General features: G+C 44.6%; 1 protein-coding gene across 5 annotated transcripts in view; it reads right to left on the reverse strand.

The window, feature by feature from the left end:
* The window catches only part of MAPT (microtubule associated protein tau), a 609,480-nt gene that overhangs the window by 127,948 nt on the left and 457,846 nt on the right, over nt 1-23,686 (reverse strand). For all 5 annotated transcript variants that reach the window (XM_069634100.1, XM_069634099.1, XM_069634098.1 and 2 more), the window contains one exon: nt 2,342-2,434. In XM_069634100.1, coding sequence (XP_069490201.1) covers nt 2,342-2,434 — 93 coding nt within the window. The remainder of the gene's footprint in view (nt 1-2,341; nt 2,435-23,686) is intronic.

Consider the following 23,686-nt stretch of genomic DNA (forward strand, 5'->3'; position numbering starts at 1 on the left):
TGGTGATAGGGCTGAAGACAGGTTCACTGTTCATTTTCTATGTGCATTCAGTAATATGCAAATAAAATGCGTCAGTGTGCTGAAGGGTTGGTGTTCTGTTATAGTTCGAGGTAGGATAAGGGTTGTAAATAGACTTAGGAGAGGGTTTAGTAATGGCGTTAGGGTGGTTGTGGAGGTTTCATTAGAGGTTTGGGTCATTTTTAGGATTGCAGCCTTGTGCTTTTGTGTATTTAAAAATAGCCTTTTTGGAGACCTTAATACTGGCAACATTCTCACTTTTTGGATTGCTTGTATTGAATGGCTACATTTTCTAAAACGACTTTCTGCTGACTCCATTTTCACATGACTACATTTTCTTGGGGACATCACATAGAACCCCATTGAGTTATTTTCTTATTTCCCCTAACTCTGAGATGCAAAAAGTGGACATTTCTTCTTGTTATCTGTTGCAAAAATATCCACAAATGGAGAATCCCATTGGCGGAATAATTGTTTCGATTTAATTGTGGATGTAATTGCCACTCCTGTGAAATCAAGTTTACTTAAGCATTCTGCTTTATTGTTTAAGCCACTAGCTGCATGGCATGCTACTGGGAAGATCCTGTTGAAAATCATCCATAACCGATGAGTGAAACACCACTTGTTTGTTGACATAAATCTTTGCAGTAGTGTTACTGGTTAAGATGAGCACCCTATGCACACAAATGGATGAAAGAAAAGCACAGAGGACTAGGAAAATAAGACTTCAGATCTAATATGTGTATGTGGCAGTTAATCTCTTTGGCGTCCCACAGATTGTGGATGATGGTCAGTCCGTGGTCAGTGAAATTATGTAGTTTGGTTCCTTGAAAGGAAGTCCCATCAAGAGATTGCAACCCTGAGTCCCACAGCCTAGGTCCTGTAAAATGTCTTGAGTGACAGGTACCAAATGCATTTGATGCTGAAGTTCCTGATGTCAACAAGAAGTTAGATGCAGCCGAGTTCAGTGCATCAATAGGCTCACATATCAGATCACAGGAATGCATAGACACATGTATCCCAACACATTCAATGGACCATGGGGCCTGTGATCTTGTTCCAAAAACTACTGAAGCTGTACTGAAGACCTACAGTGCAATCTGTGTAGTTGGGAACACTCTGCACATCACTGTATCTGACAGATAATCTAACAGATCATCTTGGATGGTACTAGAGAGGACTTCTTCACGTTGCTCAAGAGACCCAGGGAAACTGTGAAATCCTTTGTAGTGCTTTGAAGTCTTATGTAGACTGAGAGCTCTAATCAGCTATGGATAGATGTGGATCCCACCATGGTTAGATTGAGCAGCAACCACGGCCATCATGTGCAAGAAGACTCAATCCAAAATAGGACAAACACCCTCTACTGATAATAGTGGCTCTTCTTCGAGAAGCTGGGGTATTTGCTATTTAGAGGCCAAATCAGGATGCAAAGATAAGTGTGAGCATAGAGCCAGTCCCCCACGTATGGAAGACAGGAGTTGTGTAGGTGTTACCATCCTGACTTTGTATTCAGGAGATGGAGACTGAATTGACAAAGGTCCAAAATGGTGTATTGCTCTTCTTCTCCAGCATGAAAAACCCAGGGTAAAAGTCCAGGGAATCTCTGGGGAATGGTGCTGAACCTTCATTTGGAGTCATTTTTTATATCATCCCTAAGATTGGAAGAAAGGTGTTGACAACGGCTGGTGAAGATGGAGAGCAGAAATAAGCCTATAATTTACAACTGAATGGATAGAGACATCTTTTGAAATGTCCTTCCAAACCAGAAAAGAATACATAATTTCCCACATAGGAAATTCAGCCAAGCAGGCCCCCAGCTTAGATCAGTGGAGGATGCAATGGGATAGAAGCCTTTCTGCGTCTTTTGCCATTTCCTAAAGAGTCTTTGCTGATATTCCTTGCCAAATTATGCCATAGATTTAAACTCATAAGGTTTCAAAGATATTTCTTTGAGCTGTCCTACAGACATGGATAGTTTTGTGGCTGGTTTGAAAAGTAAGCGGCTCGAGCAGCACCGAGTTCAGGGTTTGGCCAGCCAAATCAAATTAGAGAAAAGGAGTGCCAGGGGCATAAGGGGGGCAGATGCTTTTCAATCGAATTTTGCCCGGTGATTGCTCCGGTCTCTTCCGTTCCAAGGGACAGTGTCCCAAAAGTAATGGGGAAAAGGGACGGGAGGTAGGGGAACATTAAGACAAAGTCCCAAGGCTAAAACCCTGAGCATCAACATTCTGTTGCACAAGTACATTGTAACTAACACAACCTTGAAATGCAAATGAAATATGAATGAAGTGTAGACACTTAACAATTATTTGGTACTTACAGTGCCTCCTCCGGGGGTATGTTTTAGATTTTCCTTTGAGCCACACTTTGATTGCACAGTGCTAACGTCCAACTTCTTGTGTACGATCTGCACCTTTTGGTTGAAAACAAAAACATACATAAGTCCAAAACATAAGATGGTTGATTCATCATTAAGTACATCATTCATTAAGTACATCATTTTGATGTCTTGTAATTCTAACTTCTTTCAATTCTTTGTTACACACGAAGATCCAGATGTATAAAGAATGATAAAGTGTGTCATCCCTTGAGAAGAACTAGGAACGTCCAGAGTGTAGATGGGGCAAAAATCTTCCAGTCTCCCCTCAGAAACTCCTAAACTACAGTCACCACACAAGAACCCACATGCCAACAAGGGCGAAATGCATGCCATGGGAACTGAAGAAGAGGGTCTAGTATGGGCTATAGATGATGTAAGGCTGTTTGGGGAGGAACCCCACAAAGAAATTATTCTGTGGACAGAGTTCTCAGATATGAAGTGTCTGCAAATGTTTTGACTTCCAATTTAGTCCCACTTTCAGCTCTATGCACGGCTCAGGACTCAGCAAGCGGCATAAGAGATCCAGAAAAGAGCAGGAACCAGAGCTGTTTGTAATTCTGTTCAAGCAGCAGAATGCGCACGCACACACACACACCTTACTGTGGGACTCGTTGCACAGGCTGCTCCAATTATTGACACTTCAGCCTCATCTGTCCCGAAATGAATGTAGAAATCCAGCCTCACCTGCCCCGAAATGAATATAGAAATCCAACCCACAGGGAGGAGGTAGAACCATTGAGCAAAAGCCAATGACATTTCACAAAGCTAATGGGCAAATGGGCCCATGAATCAGACCACACATGGGGCTCATTACGAGTTCATTGGCATCTCAGCAGTGCATTTGCTGAGATACCACCAAACTGTAATACCATCATTGCCACTGGGTCCGGCTGTATTACCGCTGGATTACAAGTGTTGGTGGTGGCAGTTTTAGTCCCATTTAATTGGAGTCCATAGGACTCCATAGGGGATTTCGGCTGAATTACTGCAGCAGTAATTTTGCCGGCGGTAATTCTGCTGAAATGTCCAACTTTCCACCGATATCATGGTTGGGCGGTGTGGTAATGCGGCAGTAACAGCATTGCCACATTTTCACTGCACCACCCAACTCATAATGAGGAACATTGGAACAAGAGGTCTTAGAATACACTTATAAAGTGAGGCACAAACCTCCTGAAATGGCAGTGTTTGGATGCGTTCCAGAGAGAGGAGTGCCTTTGAGAGAGGAGATCTAGAAGGAGTAATAACATACCTGAGAGCTTCACCCAGGTACGTTAGCTGCTGTGAAGTGGAACGAAAAACAGGCACAGAGGTGGGTAAACCCGGCAAGGTGGAGATTAGGACCAACAGCAGGGAAGCGTCACAGCCCAATATGGTGCCGAAGATGTGCACAATGCGGCGCAGGCTGCGCAGGTGAGGCTGCTGGTGCTCGGTGTAGGGGTGCTGGTGGATGTATCTGGACCAGCAGTGCTGCAGCATGCAGTCTGGAAAAGGCACACTGGGAGACCACGAAGGTGGGGGCCCAGATGGGGTCATGCCTTACTCTCGCCCTTGGCGCAGGGCAGTATTATTGGGAAGCTGGCGGCAGCCCAATGCACCGAGCTGTGCAGATATGAAGATGGAACTGGGGTAATGAGGCGACAGCCTCACACAGAGCCGGGTAAAAGGCGGGCCAACTGTTCAAGTCGACCTGGCCGTTGTGGCGGTCGGGTGCGGACCTGGGGCCCTGCTGGCTGTTCGGCACATAACCTGCACATCGTTTCACAAAGGACACAAGCTACAGAAAGGCTAACTGCAACACAAAGCAGACCCAGCCCGAGGCCACGGAGCAAAGCCAAGACAGCCTGCTCCCAAGCACAGGTCTGCCCCACAGCTGCAGCACTTTGCCTATAAAGGGGGAAAAGAGAGGCAACACACCGGCAGCACAGATAGATATGGCATGCCCTCTATTTGGGCACCAACAGATGTAACTTAAACAAGTTACAAATCATCCAAAACAATGCTATTAGAGCAGCCCTCAACATCCCCAGGAACAAACACATCTCAGACACCAGACGTAACTTACGCTGGCTCTCTGTCCCTCAACGAATAACACTGAAAACACTTGCTCTCACTCATAAATGCTTATCCAACCAAGCACCCTCCTACCTAGCCAACAGATTCGTCCTCCACAACACTAACAGACCTCGCAGAACTGCTTAGACTAACTTCCTCTCTATACCACGCTTCAACCTTCAAAGATCTGGCAGAGCCAGCTTCCCAATAATGGCGGTGAAACTCTGGAATTCGCTCCCCAACTTGCTAAGATCTGAACCATCCTTCCACAGATTCAAAAACATGGCCAAAGCCTGGCTAACCGCCCAAGACCCATCACTTACTAGCCAACCATCCCCCATGCGCTAGCCACCCCCTCACCACTTGTACATAAGATATGACCCTCTGCTCACCCGTAACTGCATTATGTATATATGTTTTATAACTGTAACTGTAATTTTAAACTGTAATTTAAACTGTAATTGTATTGCTCCGTCTGCCTTATCATGTTGTAACTAAAATACGCGCCCGGATGCCCCCGGGCCTGGTGCGCTCTATAAATAAATAAAATACAAAATACAAATAGCCTGATGGCTCCAAGGCGGAGCCCTCCCTGCAAGAAATCATATTGGTACTGAAGAATAATCACCAGGCCGACACACACATTGAAAATGTGATGGCCAGGGTGGACAGCATAAAGAACAGACTGGCTGAGCTGGGGACAAGAAAACATGGAGTGGAAAGCCGGGTGTCAGTGACTGAGGACAGGTTCACTGGGATAGACGAGGCCCCAACGAGGGCAACCAATGAAACCCAAGCATTGCAAGCGAAGATCGAAGGACCTGGAAAGGCGTTATCTCAAAAATAACATCTTAGGGAAGGAGCTGAAACAGGGGACACTGCTTAATATATGGAGAACTTCCTCCCTAGAGACATTCCATCCCTCAAAGTATCAGAGTGCTTTGTCATCGAGCAAGGGCGCAGGTCTTTAGGTCACCGACCAGTTCCGGGGGCGCGCCATGACCAATCAATAGTGTGGTTCCTGAATTACAGAGAACAGGATGAAATCCTTCAAACTGCTACGGGGGCTGGTGAGATTAGATTCGAAAAAACAACAATATAAAGATATTCCCTGAACTGAGGCCTGGGTTCTAAAGAGCATGAAAACACTGAAACGCAGATAAGAGGGAATTGAGACATATACTCAATCCTATAACCTGCTAAATTGTGAATAGAAATCAGAGGAAACACACACTTCTTTAATGATACAGAAGCTGCAATGCAGTACATTGAAAGTCTTTTGGGTAACAACAAGGGTGCACAGGAGGCACAAGCGGGATACTGAGAACCAGGAAGAAACATAGAGCCCCCCCGCGACTGTGGTGGAAAACTGCATACGGGGGGAGGGGGCCGCTGTGGCCCATAAAATAAATGACTCTCACGATGTGAAATGGTAGCCATATCCTTCAAAGTGGACGCCAAGGCGAACTTCCCCGTAACTGTAAGCCCGCTTGGGAGGTGAGCTGCCTCATTTCCCTGCATCAGTGACAATGAATGTGTTCACAGTTGAATTGTTTTGGGCCGGTAGCAGCGGGATGTCAGGTGGCAGAAACAGTGTTTCAGGTTGACGGCAACTCGCCGGCTACCGGCGGGTTGTACCGCAAACCTCGTAATGAGGCCCATTCTCTTTGTTTTAAGTCAATCAACCTCTGCTAAATCATCCACCACAGCAAACCCATTTTTTACAGAAATAGAATTATGTGCATCATGAATGTGCCCACACTGTTCAATTACTCTTACTTCCCCCTCCCACCCAAACTCAATGATTTATCAACCAAAACATCACCAGTCTTAAAACGGGCAGGATTCCTTATATGTGTTGGTCTACAACAATATCCCCGTGGTAATACTGTATACTTAGTATCCAGGTCTTCTAGCTTCCATCTTTCTCAAGATCTACTCTCTCTGTCACCTTACATCTCCCTCTTTTTTTTAGTTACCGAAACAAAAAGGCATTCCTCCAACCCGACATGCAGACATTGAAAACCGAGAGGAATCCCGAGTACAGGAAAGCCCACACCCATCAATCAAGAAAGATTGCAAGAGCAAGACTACCTATCTTATCCTCCAATGCACTCATTGAAGCACCTCAGAACCAGCAACCCCTATTGTAAATACTGAGAGTTCTGTTGTTATCTTTCCCAATACCAAGAAAGCCTGTAAGATTTATGTTGACACTCTTATTTATTTATTGTGCTTTTAATTAGCAATAAACCTTAAGCACAACATTAAAACAATATTACATTACAATTTTCACATTAAATAACTTTCAAAGGATAAAATCAATGATACAATATGGGACCCGTTCATTAAAATACATCCTTTTTTAAAATTTATTTTAGCATTTTTAAAGCACTCACACAGCCCGCGGGCATCGAGGCGCTGTTACAGGAATTGTTTTTGTTTTTTAGTTGCGTAATTGTTTTTTTTTCCCTTAGTTGCGTATTTATAACGTGCTTAAATATCCAGAGGTTTCTAAGCGCGGACCCGGGGTTTGAACCTGTGTTGCTTCGTGTCGTCTTGCTTCCAAGACGACCACGTTGCCGCTGAACTATCCTCCTGGGACATCATAAAATCATCATTGTATCATTTCGACCAATTAAATTCAATATAAGATCTGACCAAATCTATACATAAAAACCGAGCCCAGTCATAGTACACATGCTTAAATCACTGGAGTAAGGGCCTAACAAGAGCTTCACTGCCTCTTTTGATACATAAAAACCTGCTCCAGTGATAACCAGTGAAGAAGCTCCATTTAATGAGCTCCAAAATTGATCTACCTGTACATGCTCAAATGTACTAACAAACAGTGAGTAGGCCTTTAAATATTGCATCTTTAAACCCAGGACAGTGCGTTAAAACGTGACGGGTCGTTTCCACATACATTTGACACAGTCAGTCTGCATAGTCTTTCTTTATACGGTATACCGTTCCATCCCCCAATGAATTCATACGTAGGGAGGATTTTCAGGCATAAATAGATGATAAATTCCCTCATTTTCCCATTGCATGCTTTAAGTAGATATGGATGTCGGCCCTCGGTGCTGAATCCTTGGAGGCTATATGCAACATATCGCCTTTTGTTATTTAACTTTTGAATAGTATCAGTTCTATCCCATGCCCAGATCTTCTTTTTGAGTTGTTTTTCATAATCAGACATTTCAGATATTTTATCTACTGGAAAATTAATGTCATCACAATGACGGAGAACAGTATTCGTCAATGCCTGCAAAAAAGGATTAGAAAGAGTCGCATCTAACCTTGATGTTACAAGGCCCATTAATGCATTATCCTCCAACACCTTATGGACCAAGGAAAAATACAACTTGCATCATTTAAAAAGCCAATGCACTTGAAGTGAGTGAAGGCCCAGTTCGCACCTTAGGGCCTCCACTAGTGTGGGGAGAAACCAGAAGGTGCCTCACCTGGGGACTACCGCGGAGATCTGTCGTCCAGGTGGCCAGGACACAACCATCGCTATTGGATCCAGTTCCTGGGGGTGGACCAGTGGGGGAGGATCACCTGGGCGGGGGGTCTTCGGTGAGTGGAAGTGGGACACAGAGGGTTGAGACGTGGTATCCCCTTCCTTGTAACACCTTTTTCCCCACCTACCCAGTAGGATATCTAGAAGCTCTACCCCACCCCCTTTTTCCCACACAAACGCTTACACAGTAACAGACTAACACCAGAGCTGTTTACCTGACATGTCCCAATGCACGTGTCAGGCAGAGTCAGGCAATTGACAATAATCACGCACACCTGACGGTCCTTAACCTTCCCCACACGGATAAAAGGCAGAACATTAAAGCACACTTCGAGCAAGGCCGAACGCACAATGAGACAGCTACCCAAACCCGCAAGTTTAAACGGGGAAGAAAGGCGATGAGACCTGCAAGGACGACGAAGGGGGAATCGGCCGTGCCCTTTTCAACTGAGACCTGCAAAGTCTTTGAAAGGGAAATCATAAGATTGGGAGCTGCAGCTGGCATGCGAAACAGCAGATGTCAATGGTACACAGGGGCCTCCTCCTTTGATAATGTAGGCGGAGAGGCAAGCTGGCTACCGTGGTACTAACCTTGACTCGAGAGAACAAAGAAGCCAACGTGTTCAGCAGAGCCAGTGAGTCAGAAGAAGCACATAGTAAACCGTATTGTGTTGAGCCCAAAGTTGCAAGTGGCAACATTTTTTAACACAAGGAATCCAAAAGACAAAGACATTTTGTATGTGGCTGAACTTTAGAGAAAGCCCAGTTGAGGTCCAGGTCAAGAGGGCTCTGGCGCCAAATGGGCACTCATTCAAACGACTCAGAGGGGACCGATTCTTTGAACCTACAAGAACCAGAAGCCCTAGGAAAGGGGTGGTGTGAGGCATCAGAGTGGTCCTATAAGTGTTAGGTCAAATCCCTAATACAAATGAAAGTCTCTGACCCGTGGCCAGAGAAAAGCTAGAGGAAGGGAAACCTGCTTTCCGATAAGATTGTGAACTGTGGAATAAGGCAAGTGTGAACCCAACAGAGGGATGCCGAAAGAAAGCTAGGAGAAGGAAAACCTTGCTTTCTGATGAAAACGAGCAATGCATGAACTGTGTTACAAATATATGAAGTGTGTTAGAGAAAGGCCATAGTAAACTCGACGGAGGGAGGCCCAAACTGCAAGGAGGATCCGAGGCCGAGAGAGGGAGATGCTAGGGCGAAGAGCAATCGCCCAAGGTGCAAGATCAATGAGATAACTTTTGTTTATCTGTTTGATTGTTAGAATCAGCCAGCCTTCTAAGGCAATAGACTTCTAAGGCAAGAAGGAGACTTAGCCCCTGAAGGTTTTTGATATAGTTGAACTGAACTATGAATCTCGTGCTGACAAGGCCAAGGAGTGTGCTGTGCCCGTACTTCAAACGTGACGAAGGGAACACAGCCATACCATCTTGAATTTTCATTTTGACAACACTTCTTTCATTTCTGATGAACATTATCCCACACTCTTTTTGGTAATTTAGCAGTAAGGAATCGTTTTTTTTTCATAGGCATTTTTTATTTGACAAGACGCCACTAGGACGGCCTTATTATTATTTGATGGTCGTAGCTTGCTCTCATCTTATATTTAGGTTTAGATTAGGTGTTCATCTCACCCATTATAAAGTTTAAGAAACACCCTTGAACTGTGATAACTTGTGTCTGTCTTTACTGTTGCCGCCACAAGCTCCTTCAGTGTTGACTTAAGATACATTTAAGATGGATTTAAGGATTTTCCCCTCAAACCTCTCCCGCCAACCCACATGGTTCTGACAATAATTCAATGCCAAAAGTCAACCCCGGGATGATACTAGTTTGGCATATTTTTTATTAAGCCTTCCATGTCATAACCCCCTGCACAAACGGTAAATCGCTTTATCAAAAGCCATATCTTTAGCACACGGGCTGAAATATAATCGCCAAAAAAGGGGTGGCTGGAGAGGCACAGAAAGGAAATCCCAAGTACATCTAACAGTCTACAACCTTCAGATTAGTGTCATTTAAGTTCCATACAAACGTGCCATGATATTTAGTTTTGTTGCCCAGGACCATAATTTTAGTTTTTTGAGAATTAATGCTCAAATTATTAGACCTGGCATATGAAATCAAGGCATTTATGGTACGCTGAAGTCTAACTGGCGTATTGTCCATACAAATCGTGTCATCAGCATATATCAGCCATGGGACGGACTGACTGCCGATGCGTGAAGGAAAATTGCACACGACAGCCAAAGACTCATCTAAGTTAGAAACATACAAATTGTATAGAAGGGGTGCAAGCATGCACCCCTGCTTTAGGCGAATAATCATTTTAATTTGGCACTAAATTCTTCCCTCTTGTATTAAACGGATAGAGACCACCGTATCACTGTATAGAGCCTTTATATAATGCAACAAAACAAGATCAAGAACCCATTGCGAACGTTTGTGCCAAAGCTGTCAGTAAACTGCATCAAAAACTTTTGAATAGTCTAGGAAACATAAATATAACTTACGTTTTCGTGAGATTGTATCCTGAAGCAGAAACTGCATAGCACAATTATTGTGCACTGTACTGTAAGCCTTACGGAAACCAGTTTGCAATTTATGTAGCCGGCCCATATCTTCTGCCCATTTATTGAATTTTTTAAATAGGAGTGAGGCAAAGATTTTTGCTCTTGTCTCAAGCATTGCGAGGAGCCTGTAGTTGGAGGGATCCATTGCCCCACCTTTTCTATAGTCGAGAATCAGTATGGAATCCCTCCAACTATCATAAATCTGTCCTGATGCTAATATACTTTCATACTAGGAGGCCAGTGTCCGTTCCCAGAAAAATGGATTAGCTTTGAACACCACGTTAGGTATGGTATCAGGACCAGGGCCCCTGGAGGTTTTTAAACTCTTAATTATCATTTCTATATCTTCTGCTTTAAATCCCTTGAGCCACTGCCAATTATCTTTGCAAGAAAGGGCCGAATTAAAGGGGTTTTGAAGAGTCATAGTACAGTGAGCTCAAGCTGTGTTGAGGTGGGGCAGGAGCCCCCAGCTGCCCCACCTCAACACAGCTCATTTGTGGCTGCCATCGTGCCATCGCGCTCTCGCGAAGTGAGCCGGATCTGCCCTCCCTCCCTCAGCAATGACGACTGCAGCTTCACCTACAGAGACCAGATCACAACCCGACACAAACTGGGTGAGATTCCAGCTCCACTGCGAAGCTACACACCGCCATCAGCTGTTCCACGCTTTGTTTGTGTGCGTGCTCAATCTCGTATGCCTGCACCTAAGATGGCTGCCCTCAGAGCGTCACTAGGTTGCTAGGATACACAGCTCACTTAATCACTGAGCATCCGCCGGCAAGGCGGAAGAAGACGGCCCTCGCCAGAGAAGGCCCGCGTAGAAAAGGCCCTGTTCTGCGCCCTTCCTGTTCATCAGACCCCCAGCCACGGAGCGGGCAGGAGCCCCCAGCTGCCCCACCTCAACACAGCTCATTTGTGGCTGCAATCGTGCCATCGCGCTCTCGCGAAGTGAGCCGTATCTGCCCTCCCTCCCTCAGCAACGATGACTGCAGCTTCACCTACAGAGACCAGATCACAACCCGACACAAACTGGGTGAGATTCCAGCTCCACAGCGAAGCTACACACCGCCATCAGCTGTTCCCCGCTTTGTTTGTGTGTGTGCTCGATCTCGTATGCCTGCACCTAAGATGGCTGCCCTCGGAGCGTCACTAGGTTGCTAGGATACACAGCTCACTTAATCACTGAGCATCCGCCGGCAAGGCGGTAGAAGCCATCCCTCGCCAGAGAAGGCCCGTGTAGAAAAGGCCCTGTTCTGCGTATGTGAGGCGCGGCGCGGCCTACTCGTTTGCCCCTGCCTCCCAAAGATATCTTATGTCGGACCAACACAACTACGGTAAGCCTTGCAGAGGAGCCCCCCTTCACAACCTCCAGGTCACCATGATGCCAAGGTAAGGCAGAGGAGTATTATGGGCGTCCTCCTGCATACCTGCATCACTTTGTCCTTGCGCGCGTCGAGCCCGCAGCTCCATGCTATGAATAACGCCAAATATCTGCTCAACGCCTAACCCTAATTTAAGGGCAAGAATACTGATCCTTCATCGAATCGCAGAGCAAACCATGAGGTTTTAACTATTGTAAGATGGCCGTCGCCATACTTTGCTAATTTGCCTGGCCCCAGGCCCCCTGACGCCACCAACACCCATTGGCCACTACAGTATTTCAGTGCCCTATCAGAGAGCGCCGGCAGGCGAAGCCGCACTCCCCCAAGGACCCCTGCCCATCCGGGCCGAAATCACGTCGGCTTACAATATTTCTACCTGTACTCACTCCCTGCTTGGTAAGCACCTGTAGCATTTTCTGCATTGCTCATACCCAGCCCCATCCTATAGCCAGTGATTGTGTTAGCGACTTTAAAAACTGCCATTGCATTACCTGCACTGCTCATTTAGGTGCTAATCTGCAACCCTGTGCTATTTTGATTTTAGGTGCTAACCTGCAACCCTGTGCTATTTTGATTTTAGGTGCTAATCTGCATCCCTGTACTATTTTGAATTTAGGTGCTAATCTGCATCCTTGTACTATTTTGAATTTAGGTGCTAATCTGCATCCTTGTACTATTAGGTGCTAATCTGCATCCTTGTACTATTTTGAATTTAGGTGCTAATCTGCATCCTTGTACTATTTTGAATTTAGGTGCTAATATGCAACCCTGTGCTATTTTGAATGTAGGTGCTAATCTGCATCCCTGTACTATTTTGAATTTAGGTGCTAATATGCAACCTTGCGTTACTCTGAATTTAGGTGCTAATCTAGGTAGGCTGCTCTAGCTGCCACTATCTGCTATTTTGCCCTATTGTTAGAATATTGAATCTAGGTAGGCTGCACTAGATGCCATCATTTGCTATTATGCCCTATTGCTAGAATTTGATTCTAGGCAGGGTGCACCAGCTGCCACTATTTGCTATCTGCCTGCACTCTGTATTTTGCCCTATTGCTAGAATTTTGAATCCAGGTAAGTTGCACCAGCTGCCACTATTTGCTATCTGCCTGCACACTGTATTTTACCCTATTGCTAGAATTTTGAATCTAGGTAGGCTGCACCAGCTGCCACTATCTGCTATCTGCCTGCACACTGTACTTTACCCTATTGCTAGAATTTTGATTCTAGGTAGGCTGCACTAAACGCCACTATTTGCTATCTGCCTGCACACTGCATTCTGCCCTATCGCCAGAATCTTGAATCTAGGTAGTCTGCACTAGATGCTACTATCGACCTACTCACTGCATCTACCCATTATATGACCTCGTAAGCGAGTCAACAAAATGTTCCTCCCAGGCATTTACTCAATACTATTGAGAATTATTCTCCACTTTATCAAATCCGCATGCCCGCCTAGCTCTGCCTTCAACATGGCCAGCCTAGGCACCACTTCACCCCTCCTCATAGAGCCTAGCATCACAATCGTGTTTCCCCAACTCTCTCCTCCATGCCTCTCGGATAGGCTTACCAGACTACGGTCCAGACTACCCAAACTACATGAGCCCCGAGCTAGGGACTCCACCCAATCCAAACTAACCAACCGAACTTCCATTAGCACCTGCGCTAACCTCACGTTAAAAAAACTCAAACCCAACTCTCTCAATACTATGACATCCAAAAACAAAGCGCTCAATACAGCGACCACCCCTACCCCTACCAAAACCACTGCCCCACCCATAAAAGGTGCCCTCATTAACGCACGTTCCATAATTGCCCATGCCACGGACATCGCAGACCTCATCTTAGCTGAAGCCTTAGATTTTTTAGCCATAACAGAGTCCTGGCTCCATGCAGCCGCAGGCCCAGCCCTCTCGCTAGCCATCCACAACGACTACACCATCATCCGAGCAGATAGAACTGAATCTAGAGGCGGAGGCCTGGCCATCATTGCCAAAACTCACCTTAACATCAGACTCGATTCCGCCACACACCTGCCATCATGCGAATCACTTACAGCTAAGCTGCCCACTGCCAACTCCCAAACGATATCCATTCACCTACTCTACAGACCGCATGGACCCCTGGGATCTTTCGAGGAAGACCTCAGTGCCATCCTTACCGACAACCTAAAAAACTCTTCACAATGCCTCCTCCTAGGAGACTTCAACTTAGGCTACAAAGACCCCAAAGACCACCAGGCCACCCTCATTAATAATACTTTGTCTGAACTAGGCTTCACACAAAACGTATCCAGCCCTACCCATAACAAAGGGAGAACCCTTGACTGGATAGCAGACCACAACTGCGCTGCATTTATCACCAACAACTCTCCTCAATCCTGGTCTGACCATCATCTCCTCTCCTTCTCCCTCGAAGTTTCGAGCCCCATAACCAACATGGCGCTAGCCACAGCCATCCCCACGAGAAGCAAGAAAAACATTACAGTGGAAAAACTGATCGCTCTCATCCTTCCTACGCTCAACCAACTCCCTGCTTCCAACCCCTACGACCTCGTAGAAGGCTATAACAACACCATGCGCACAGCCTTAGACGCCATTGCACCACTAAAACTTAGAAAATGCAAACCAAAAAAGCACCTCAACCAATGGTTTTCCAGCCACCTTAAAGCACTTAGATTGGAAAAACGCAAATTGGAACAAGTCTGGAGACAGTCTCCTACAGACCACAACAAGTTATTGCTCAATAAAATAAACAGCCAATTACAAAAAAGAAATCATAGCTACCAAACAAGAATCCTATAACCAGAGAATTGCGCAATCCAACTCCAGTACCAAAGAGTTGTTTACAATCATCAAAGAACTGGAAACACCAGTGCCAATTCCAGATAACCTGCGTGAAGAACAAACAATGGTGCACTTGTGTCCAAAATGCACTAAACAACAAAGTCACAGGTCTTCAAACCAAAATTAAAAACAAGAAAGATTCCCTCACTAAACCAACCAACCCCACTAACACCCCCCCTAGCCCTTCACCCACATACCCTACACTCAACACCGCTCGCTTCAGCTTCTCCAAAGTCTCTAGTCTAGAAGTGGAAAAAGTCATTCTCAGCCTTAAACCATCCAACTGTAAGGGCGACCTCTGCCCCCCACAAATCATTAGAGATGCGGCAAGAGACCTCCCGCCATTCATCACCAGACTCATCAACGCTTCATTCTCCTCAGGAACAGTCCCCAGTAACCTCAAAGAGTCTTGGGTCCTCCCCCTCCTAAAAAAACCTTCCCTTGACCCTTCCATCCCGACCAATTACAGACCCATCACCACCGTCCCTTTCTTGCCCAAGATACTAGACAAGACAGCTTACCAACAAATCCAAAAACACCTTGAAATAAACCACCTCCTAGGTATGTGACAATCAGGCTTCAGACCCCAACATGGGACTGAAACGGCCCTAATTGATCTGAAAGCCCAAATAGACACCCTTAGAGACAACAGGAAAACTGCACTTCTACTCTTACTAGACCTCCCCACGGCGTTTGAACTAGTTGACCACAAAATCCTATGCAATAATTTAAACTCAGCTGCCCACTTCTCCCAAGAAGCCATTGGCTGGATCGAGTCTTTCCTCAGCAACAGATCCATGCGTGTCTTCTCCACCTCTGCCGACCCCATCCCCATCACATGCGGAGTCCCAAAGGGCTCCTGCGTCTCCCCTACTCTGTACAATGTGTTCACAAAGCCCCTGTTTGATGATCTAGATGGCCTGGGTATCACCTACACCAATTACGCTAATGATACACAGATCCTCATCCCGCTGACAGGAGATTACAACCAGGATTTGGCCTTGGTGAACAAGGTGTACCTCATCATTCAGGCATGGATGGCTTTGCACAGTCTATGCCTGAATGATGACAAGACTGAACTCATCATCCTTGGTTCCACCTCAAACCTAACCAAACTAGACCACAACTACACCAACTTCATCATAGACATGAACCCGATCAAGGTAGCCAAAGAAGTGAAAACTCTAGGAATATATCTCAACTCCTCCCTTACCTTCCACAAACAGGTTAGCTCTATGGCATCCTACACGGCCTACACATGTAAGTTTATAAGAGCAGCCAAACCCTTCTTATCCACCCAGAGCTGCATTACACTAGCCAGAGCCCTGGTATTATCCAAACTGGACTGCTGTAATGCCCTCTACGTAGGAGCCAGCAAGCAAATGACCAACAAAATTCAGCCGCTACAAAATAACGCTCTCAGAGCAGCGCTTAGCATTCCCAGGAGAGAACACATTTCCAACATCAGGAAATCCCATAACTGGCTCAACACCTCAGACAAAATCCTGCTTAAAGTAGTTCCAGGTTCAAACGCACCGAAATGGGCGGCAACAGCTTCCAGGTGAAAGCACCCCAACACTGGAACGCCCTACCACCATTCCTCAGGACACCCCAAACTTATACACACTTTAGACGCAACTATATCCACTGGATAAAGAACAAGGACCACTAATACTTCTAACCTCTAACACCACACTGCCGGAATCCTGTAATGTATGTTTATCTGTACATTTATAAAATATTTGTATTGTATTATATCCTTCTGTAAAACTGTACACATTGTCCTTCATTGTCACACTGCAATACTGTAATATAATGTACAAGCAACCTGTAACCAAGCTTTGAATAACCATGCTGCTCATGCGCCCTCATACCCTCGGGTCTGGTGCGCAATACAAATGAATAAACTAAACTAAACTAATAAGAAATCCAAGATTCCTCTGAGATGAAATTCAGCTCTTGTGTAGAGTGACCAGTCAAGTAGCCACTAAAGAAGGACCATAATGTTCTGTTATCATTAGTTTGGAGTAGATTAAACATATATGTTGCCACTTTGCATTACGACGTGAGCTTCGATGTTGATGTATCCAGTTCTTATACTTAGTCGCTAATGAGACCAAAAGTGCTGAACGGGCCGTACTCGATAAGTCTTTGTGTTTCATAAATTTTGCTCAATCTCGTCGATAAACTTTCTTTCTCTGGTGGATAACTACATCAAAGATACTGTGCACAGCCCTCTGCCACCCATCTTTCGCTCTACACAATTTCAATTGATCAAAAAGATGGGATAGTGTTCTACCCATAGCCCAGCTATAGAAGGGCAACCTGCTCTCAATCCACATAGGGTCTTTATCGAGATAAACATTTATTTTCTCTATATTGATCTTTGACCAACACATTTGGTTACCCTGCCTGATTATTTACCGAAACCTTTGAACAACGCCTTCTACAAGGAAATGTATGCATTCTTTCAAATGAGCATACCCTGGTCAATAGTAAAAGTCACTAAATTTAGCTTGAACATGTATAATGGGACTAAAACAAGTCCATAATTCTTGGATAATGAACACCTAATCTATACAAGAAGAACATTTCCCTTTTGTCCAAGTACTTTCTAAAGGTAAATCTCATCTTCCTTTCGTGTTGAGGGATGCTAGATTGGAATTTTCCAAAATTGGCTCCATCCCTTAGTTTTAGGAGATCTATCTATTGGACCCGACAATGAGTTGACCAAGTCTTTCAAGATAATTTGCTCATTAAAATCTACCGCAACAACTTCCAGCCCCAAAGGGTATCAATTGTGCCAAGAGACAAGCAACTTTCCCACACATAGAGCAACTGTAATTCTCTGCAGGGGGGGGTTGTAAATATTAATGATCAGAACTGGTGAGTGGCAATATATATATATAGCCCATGTAAAATAAATGATAACACATATGGAGAGGTCACACCAATTAAAAAAGGTTTAATGTGAAGAGAAACTCTTGCACCTGTGGCTACCCATGGGTCGGCCTCTGACATTCTGCTTGGCTGGAGTACAGATAATATCATATATATCATATCATAGAAACTATCAATCCGCCAGGTCTCTTTTAGTAGAAATATGTCATAAGATTATATGATTTTTAGACCTAGAGGATTTTTCAAAAACGAATTGAAGCCACACCAGTTCCAAGAGGCCCAGCTAATTTGGACCTGACTCTCGGGGATTCATACAATATGCATATCGACAGTATGTTTAAATTAATCCAATACCAGGATTTAACATTTTTTGCTCAGCATGTAAATCCTTGAGTTTAGAAGACGAGGCTGATAGATTAGGATAGTCTGGCATGAGTGCATCGGGCGCATCAAGTCTTCGTGGCTTTATATGCTTACTAGCGGAAGGCGTAGTACACCACTTTCAGCCTGTGATATAACTTTTGAGGTTGCTAGTATACTATCCCAGTCTGGGATATCATTTTTGATCTTGCTGTTAAACTAAAGCAACTGTATATAGTAGCCTTACAAAAAAAAACCATTGAGGTGATTTTGATAATGCTGTTGCTTCCTTGCTGAAATCAGGTTCAAGGCACAGTCTTTAATATCTGCTTAGATAATCTTTTTTCATTCAATTTGTTCCCTCTGATAAAGAGATTTTCTGTGAACTTGTGGATATACTTTATCCTTTAGACAGTAAGGGCTAGTCAGTGATAGCCTAACTTATATTTGTTATATAATTTTCTTTTGAATTTTTTGAAAAATTAAAACAACTTGTATTTGTTTGTTACTTTATGAATGTTCATTTGTATCTAGGATTGTTGAACTTTTATATGTAATTAATGTTTTGTTTGTATACCACATGATGTGATGTCATAATTGTACTCCTATTCCTCTCTTCTTTTAATTCATGTATGATCCTGTCCCTTCCTATTCTACTACTGAAAGAATTAGGTTCTACATTGTAGTTTGAATTATATATGTTGTGCTGCATTATTCTGCCTTCATTTACAATTATTTATTCGTCAAATTGACCCTTGCTATGGATAATAAAACAAAAAATAATTGTTTTCATATTTCTTGTGTTTATTCCTCAGTTGAAGTATCATTAGATTGGTGAGATACTGAAAATGTATATGAATAAGTATATGTTTTGTTCAGTTCAGGCTACCAGTTGAATAAGTACTGTAAGCTATTCAAATAACGTTATCACTTTATTCTGTTCAGGAACACTTTTGTGTTTTAGGTTAGTCTTTGTGCTCCGTTGAGTTCCTGTACATTTGGGAGTACCTCTCTTGTTTATATAGCACAAATGTCAGATGTCATGAAATTATTTGCATCAAAAGACTGGGCAAAGTCATACGCACTCACAACTTGCTTCCGCCAGACAGTAAATTGATATCCCTTCAGCTCTTGTTGTTGTAAACTTACGAGCGCCATGATAGCTGATCAAACAAATTCTACTACGTGCCAGTTAGCATTTCTATATACATCAGGTAGGACAATTCTTGTGATATCCTGCCTATTGTTGTTCCCGAGAGAGGGTCAACAATGAAACATTTCCATTAAGAAACTTCTGTTCATAAATGGGCTGGTCGACAGGGGGATATCTCTTCCAATTTAATTCCCTTCCCCAAAAATGAGCTTCTCTCTTTATGTTGGACAATCCTTGGATTAGTTGAATCTTTACTTAGCCCATTTAGAACACTATGGAGGGGTTGCTGGTGGTACTCTCGTTCAGATTGGAATTGCCATTGTATTTCGGTGCTGGACTGCCCCTGGGCAGGACAAAGACTGATATGCAAATGGATGTTTCCCATCTGTGAAAGGCACAGTGAGTAAAAGCAGTGGCTGCGAACTCTCAAGTGGTTAATAACCACTGAACAGGTCATCATGTCTGTTCTTGCGAGAGAGGGGCGCCCGCTACCTTTGTAAAACTAGGGTAGATGATACCCTTGTTTCTTTTTCGTCCCGTTCTTAAAGTGGGTGGATGTACAATAACATTATTACAAATATTGTTGTACCTTATGCCTTGTACCTCATTGTCTCACAAAGACAGATTGTGTGAATCACTAACCACATGCACCCTCAGCACTTCTCCCGTTCCCCCTCTCCTGCAGTTGCGTGATCTCAATGTCACTGGGCCTAGTAAGATAATTGTCTTGTCCCCCCTTGTTCCCCTCCGCAGCCTCGTCGCGCCTTGAAACACTTGTGTATAGGGGCACTATAAATAAAATATCATATCATATCCAATGCAGCCATCAGCTGCGTTTGGCTAGTGAGATCGATAGTCGGACGCTGGGTTCCTGTAATCTGTTTGTCGGGAACTGGTATTGCAGAACCGGAATCTGCTCATTCCTCGATAGCTTAGATGTAATATCCTCACCCTGCTCATCAAGCACTTCATTCTGCGCTTTAAAACAGGATAACATCCACAATTTTCTCTAGCCATATTTGTACAGAGAGAAAATAAAGACTTGATAGATGCAGCAAACACATTCAGTGCAGGTTGCACACGGCCCGCCAACTTTCTCAAGCATTACAGCAGGGGTCCCACCTCAACAGCCACACTGTTAGCTTTATCAATCTCACTGTCGCTCTCACTATCACTATGTATGTATGTATGTATGTATTTTATTTTTGTATAGCGCCGGTAGCCCAAGGGCATCAGGGCGCTTAAACTTACAACACAGCAGCTGCAGGACAGACATTAAATAACGATTACTGCGGCCTAATGAGTGACCCTGAACACTGCTTTCCCCCAATTCATCATCTAAAAAGGTGGGTCTTCAACCGCTTCCTGAAAACAAGGTGATTTACTTCAGACCTTAGAGTTTTCGGAACGCTGTTCCACAATTTAGGAGCCAGCACCAGAAAGGATCTACCCAATCCGGATTTCATCTTGAACTTAGGTACAGTCAAAAGGCACTTTCCCTCCGAGCGTAGTCTTCTCCTGGGTGTGTAGAGCACTAAGCTCTTTTTCAAGTAGTCCGGAGCTACGCCATAAAGGCACTTGTGTACCAAACAGAGAGCCTTGAACTTTATGCGTTCCTCTACTCTAAGCCAGTGCAGAGATGATCTATCTGCAGTAGCATGGTCTTTCTTCTTCAAATTCTTAACTAGCCTGACCGCATTGTTCTGGATCACTTGGCAGCGGGATAGGTCCTTGGATGAGGCCCCTAACAACAGAGCATTACCATAGTCAAGCCGTGATAGAATGATGGCACTGGCTATCGTGGCCATATTAAGGAATGGCTTAATTGCTTTCATTAGCCTGAGATAATACGCCGTATTTTTTTGAAGATAGCTGGTCTGGGCATGAGAATCGACCGCAGAATTGACCATCATACCCAGGGTTTTCACTTTAGGGGCCACCAAAATAGTGGCATTCTTGATTTGGAAAGAATTGTACTCTGCCCCCAGATTGGCCAACTGACGACTGGAACCAAACAACATCAGTTCGGTTTTTGAGTCATTCAGGCACATCCAATTTGCCTGCATCCAGTCGTCTATTGTCTTGTATACCCTTGCAATCACTTCGCTATCCGTGGCGTGATGACTACCCCCCAATTCCAATATAAGTTGGGTGTTGTCTGTGTAATTCGTAAACGACACTCCTGCTTCCACCAATAAGCTGCACAGTGTGCGCATATATATATTAAACAGCATTGGTGACAAGCTGGCCCCTTGGGGAAATCCAAGTACGATGTGGCAGGGATCAGAGAAACTGCTACCCCAATGGACTCTGGCTTGGCGGTTAGATAGAAATGACAGAAGCCAATCAATGGTTCCTTCAGAACAGCCCACGTTCTCTCTAAGTGCCTTGATGAGAAGATGATGATCCACCAGGTCGAAAGCAGCACTTAGGTCTAGGAGCATCAGCATCCTTAACTTATTCTTGTCTAACAAACTCAGCATCTGATTCTGCAGGTCCAGCATGGCTGTCTCAGTACTATGGGACGCTCTGAAGCCTGATTGTTGCTGGTGCAAAACCTCCTGGTTCTCTACAAAGTGGTGAAGTTGCTGTGTTGCTACCTTGTCCAATAGTTTAAGAACGAAATTCGAGTTAGTTATTGGGCGAAGGTTTGCTGGGTCCTTAGGATCCAGGCCAGCTTTTTTAACAAGTGAGGTGATGGTGACTTTCTTCAGATCTCTGGGCACTGTGCCCTCTACTTCACTATCACTGAAGATTAGGAGTTGTTGAAAGCTGCGTTCCAAATATGTTATTAAATGCGGCCGAAGAGTACAGAAAGGTGTTCCTTTCTGCTAGTCACAAGGAATTATGCTGTAAAGTCAGGCAGAAGTTGAGCAAGGAATTATTATTATCGATCGGAGGGAATAATAAGTCGATTTGCTCAGTCAACACTTGGGGAGGTGTTGCCGAACACACGTTAGGCCCATTCTCAGGTTCCTGCTCCAATGCTTGTTCTTGCAGTGTTGCCAAAGGAGCTCATCTGTTCTCAATAATGGTTACTAACTCCGTAATTGTCAATAGTGTCCCTGCTGTGATGGGATGCAATAGTCGCAGAGAGGCTGCTTCATTCACGGCAGCTGAAGTCTCTCCCATCTAACTCATTAGCGGCACTCCATAATAGCTTGTGATTTTGTTCTGAGCTGCCATATCGATTACTTTACCTTTTTTTGGTCACATTATTGAACTGAACATGAGATTCACTTGATGGAGGGCTGTTGGGTTTTTTCCCCCACCGATGAGCTTGAACTACGGAGACCTAACTTCCGCCCCTATTAACCTTCACAGTGGTTTATTGATTGAGTTCACCACAGTCAATTAAAATAATAGGTTAACCACACTGTCACTCACCAGAGCAGGGTGTGTCGTGATTTCCGCTGCTGCTCATTCAATTCCCGGGTAAGGCAACAAGTCCATGGATATCTGAAAAAAAAGACGGTCACCCCGCCATCAGCCCCAAACAACCACAACTAATGCCTCCTGCACCACCCTTTGTGCCGTGCTCCGCACAGCAAGTGGCTATATATGTCCAAGGCAGCAGGGTCGGTCGTTGGGGCTCCTCCTCTGCACAGGCAAGCTGGAAAGAATACTTTCCCACAACTAACCACTTCTGCACCACTCTCTGCGAAGGTGACTCCAAGGGTTTTAGGATCACCATGACAGGCACCTCTGAATCCCAGCAAGGGACTTCAGTCAGGTTTCAGATGTGCCGAAGGCAGGGGTGTTGCTAGGATTGGAAAAGATCAGGGGCTACGCTAATGTCGATAGTGCCGGGACTCAGGGCTTAGCTAGTCTTTTGGCTGTTGCCCCTGAGCTTCTATCCAGGGCTACAACCAAAAGACCCAGGGCTATAGCTCACTCAGCCCCCCCTTAGCAACGCCTCTGGCCGAAAGGCACTGACTCTGCCCTGCTATCAACGAGGGATGAACTCCTGAACATGACAAAGAAATACAAATATTCAAAATCCCCTGGATCTGACAGCCGCCTTTGACAATGTGAACCATGATACCCTGCTTAAATGTTGGAAAGACTCCTAAGGAATTGATGGCTATGTTCTAAAGTGAATCGCCGCATTCCACCAAATTAGAAACTGCAAATAAGATCTTGACTTTTTTTTACAAGTCGAGGGTCTAGAAATGTGGAGTCGCCCAGGTCTCAGGTGTCTCACTTTCGTGGTTTAAGGCTTACTTGATTGAAGCCTTTAGCCAAACTGATTGCACTTTTCCCTGTCTCCATTCTACCTTTCCAACCTTCACTGACGATATTCTTTCAAATTAAGTGAATTTAAATCGGACCACCATCTCATGTCTCCCACTCATTAAAGACTGAATGATAGATAACAGCTATTCTCCCAACGCCTGAAAAACAGAGATTATTTATGTGGGCTTTCCGGTTACTCCGTCTCTCCCTTTTTGATGGATTTACACAATGTGTCCCTTCTGTAACCACA

Source organism: Ambystoma mexicanum, chromosome 13, assembly GCF_040938575.1.
Source record: "Ambystoma mexicanum isolate Mex_15411 chromosome 13, UKY_AmexF1_1, whole genome shotgun sequence".
NCBI lineage: Eukaryota > Metazoa > Chordata > Amphibia > Caudata > Ambystomatidae > Ambystoma > Ambystoma mexicanum.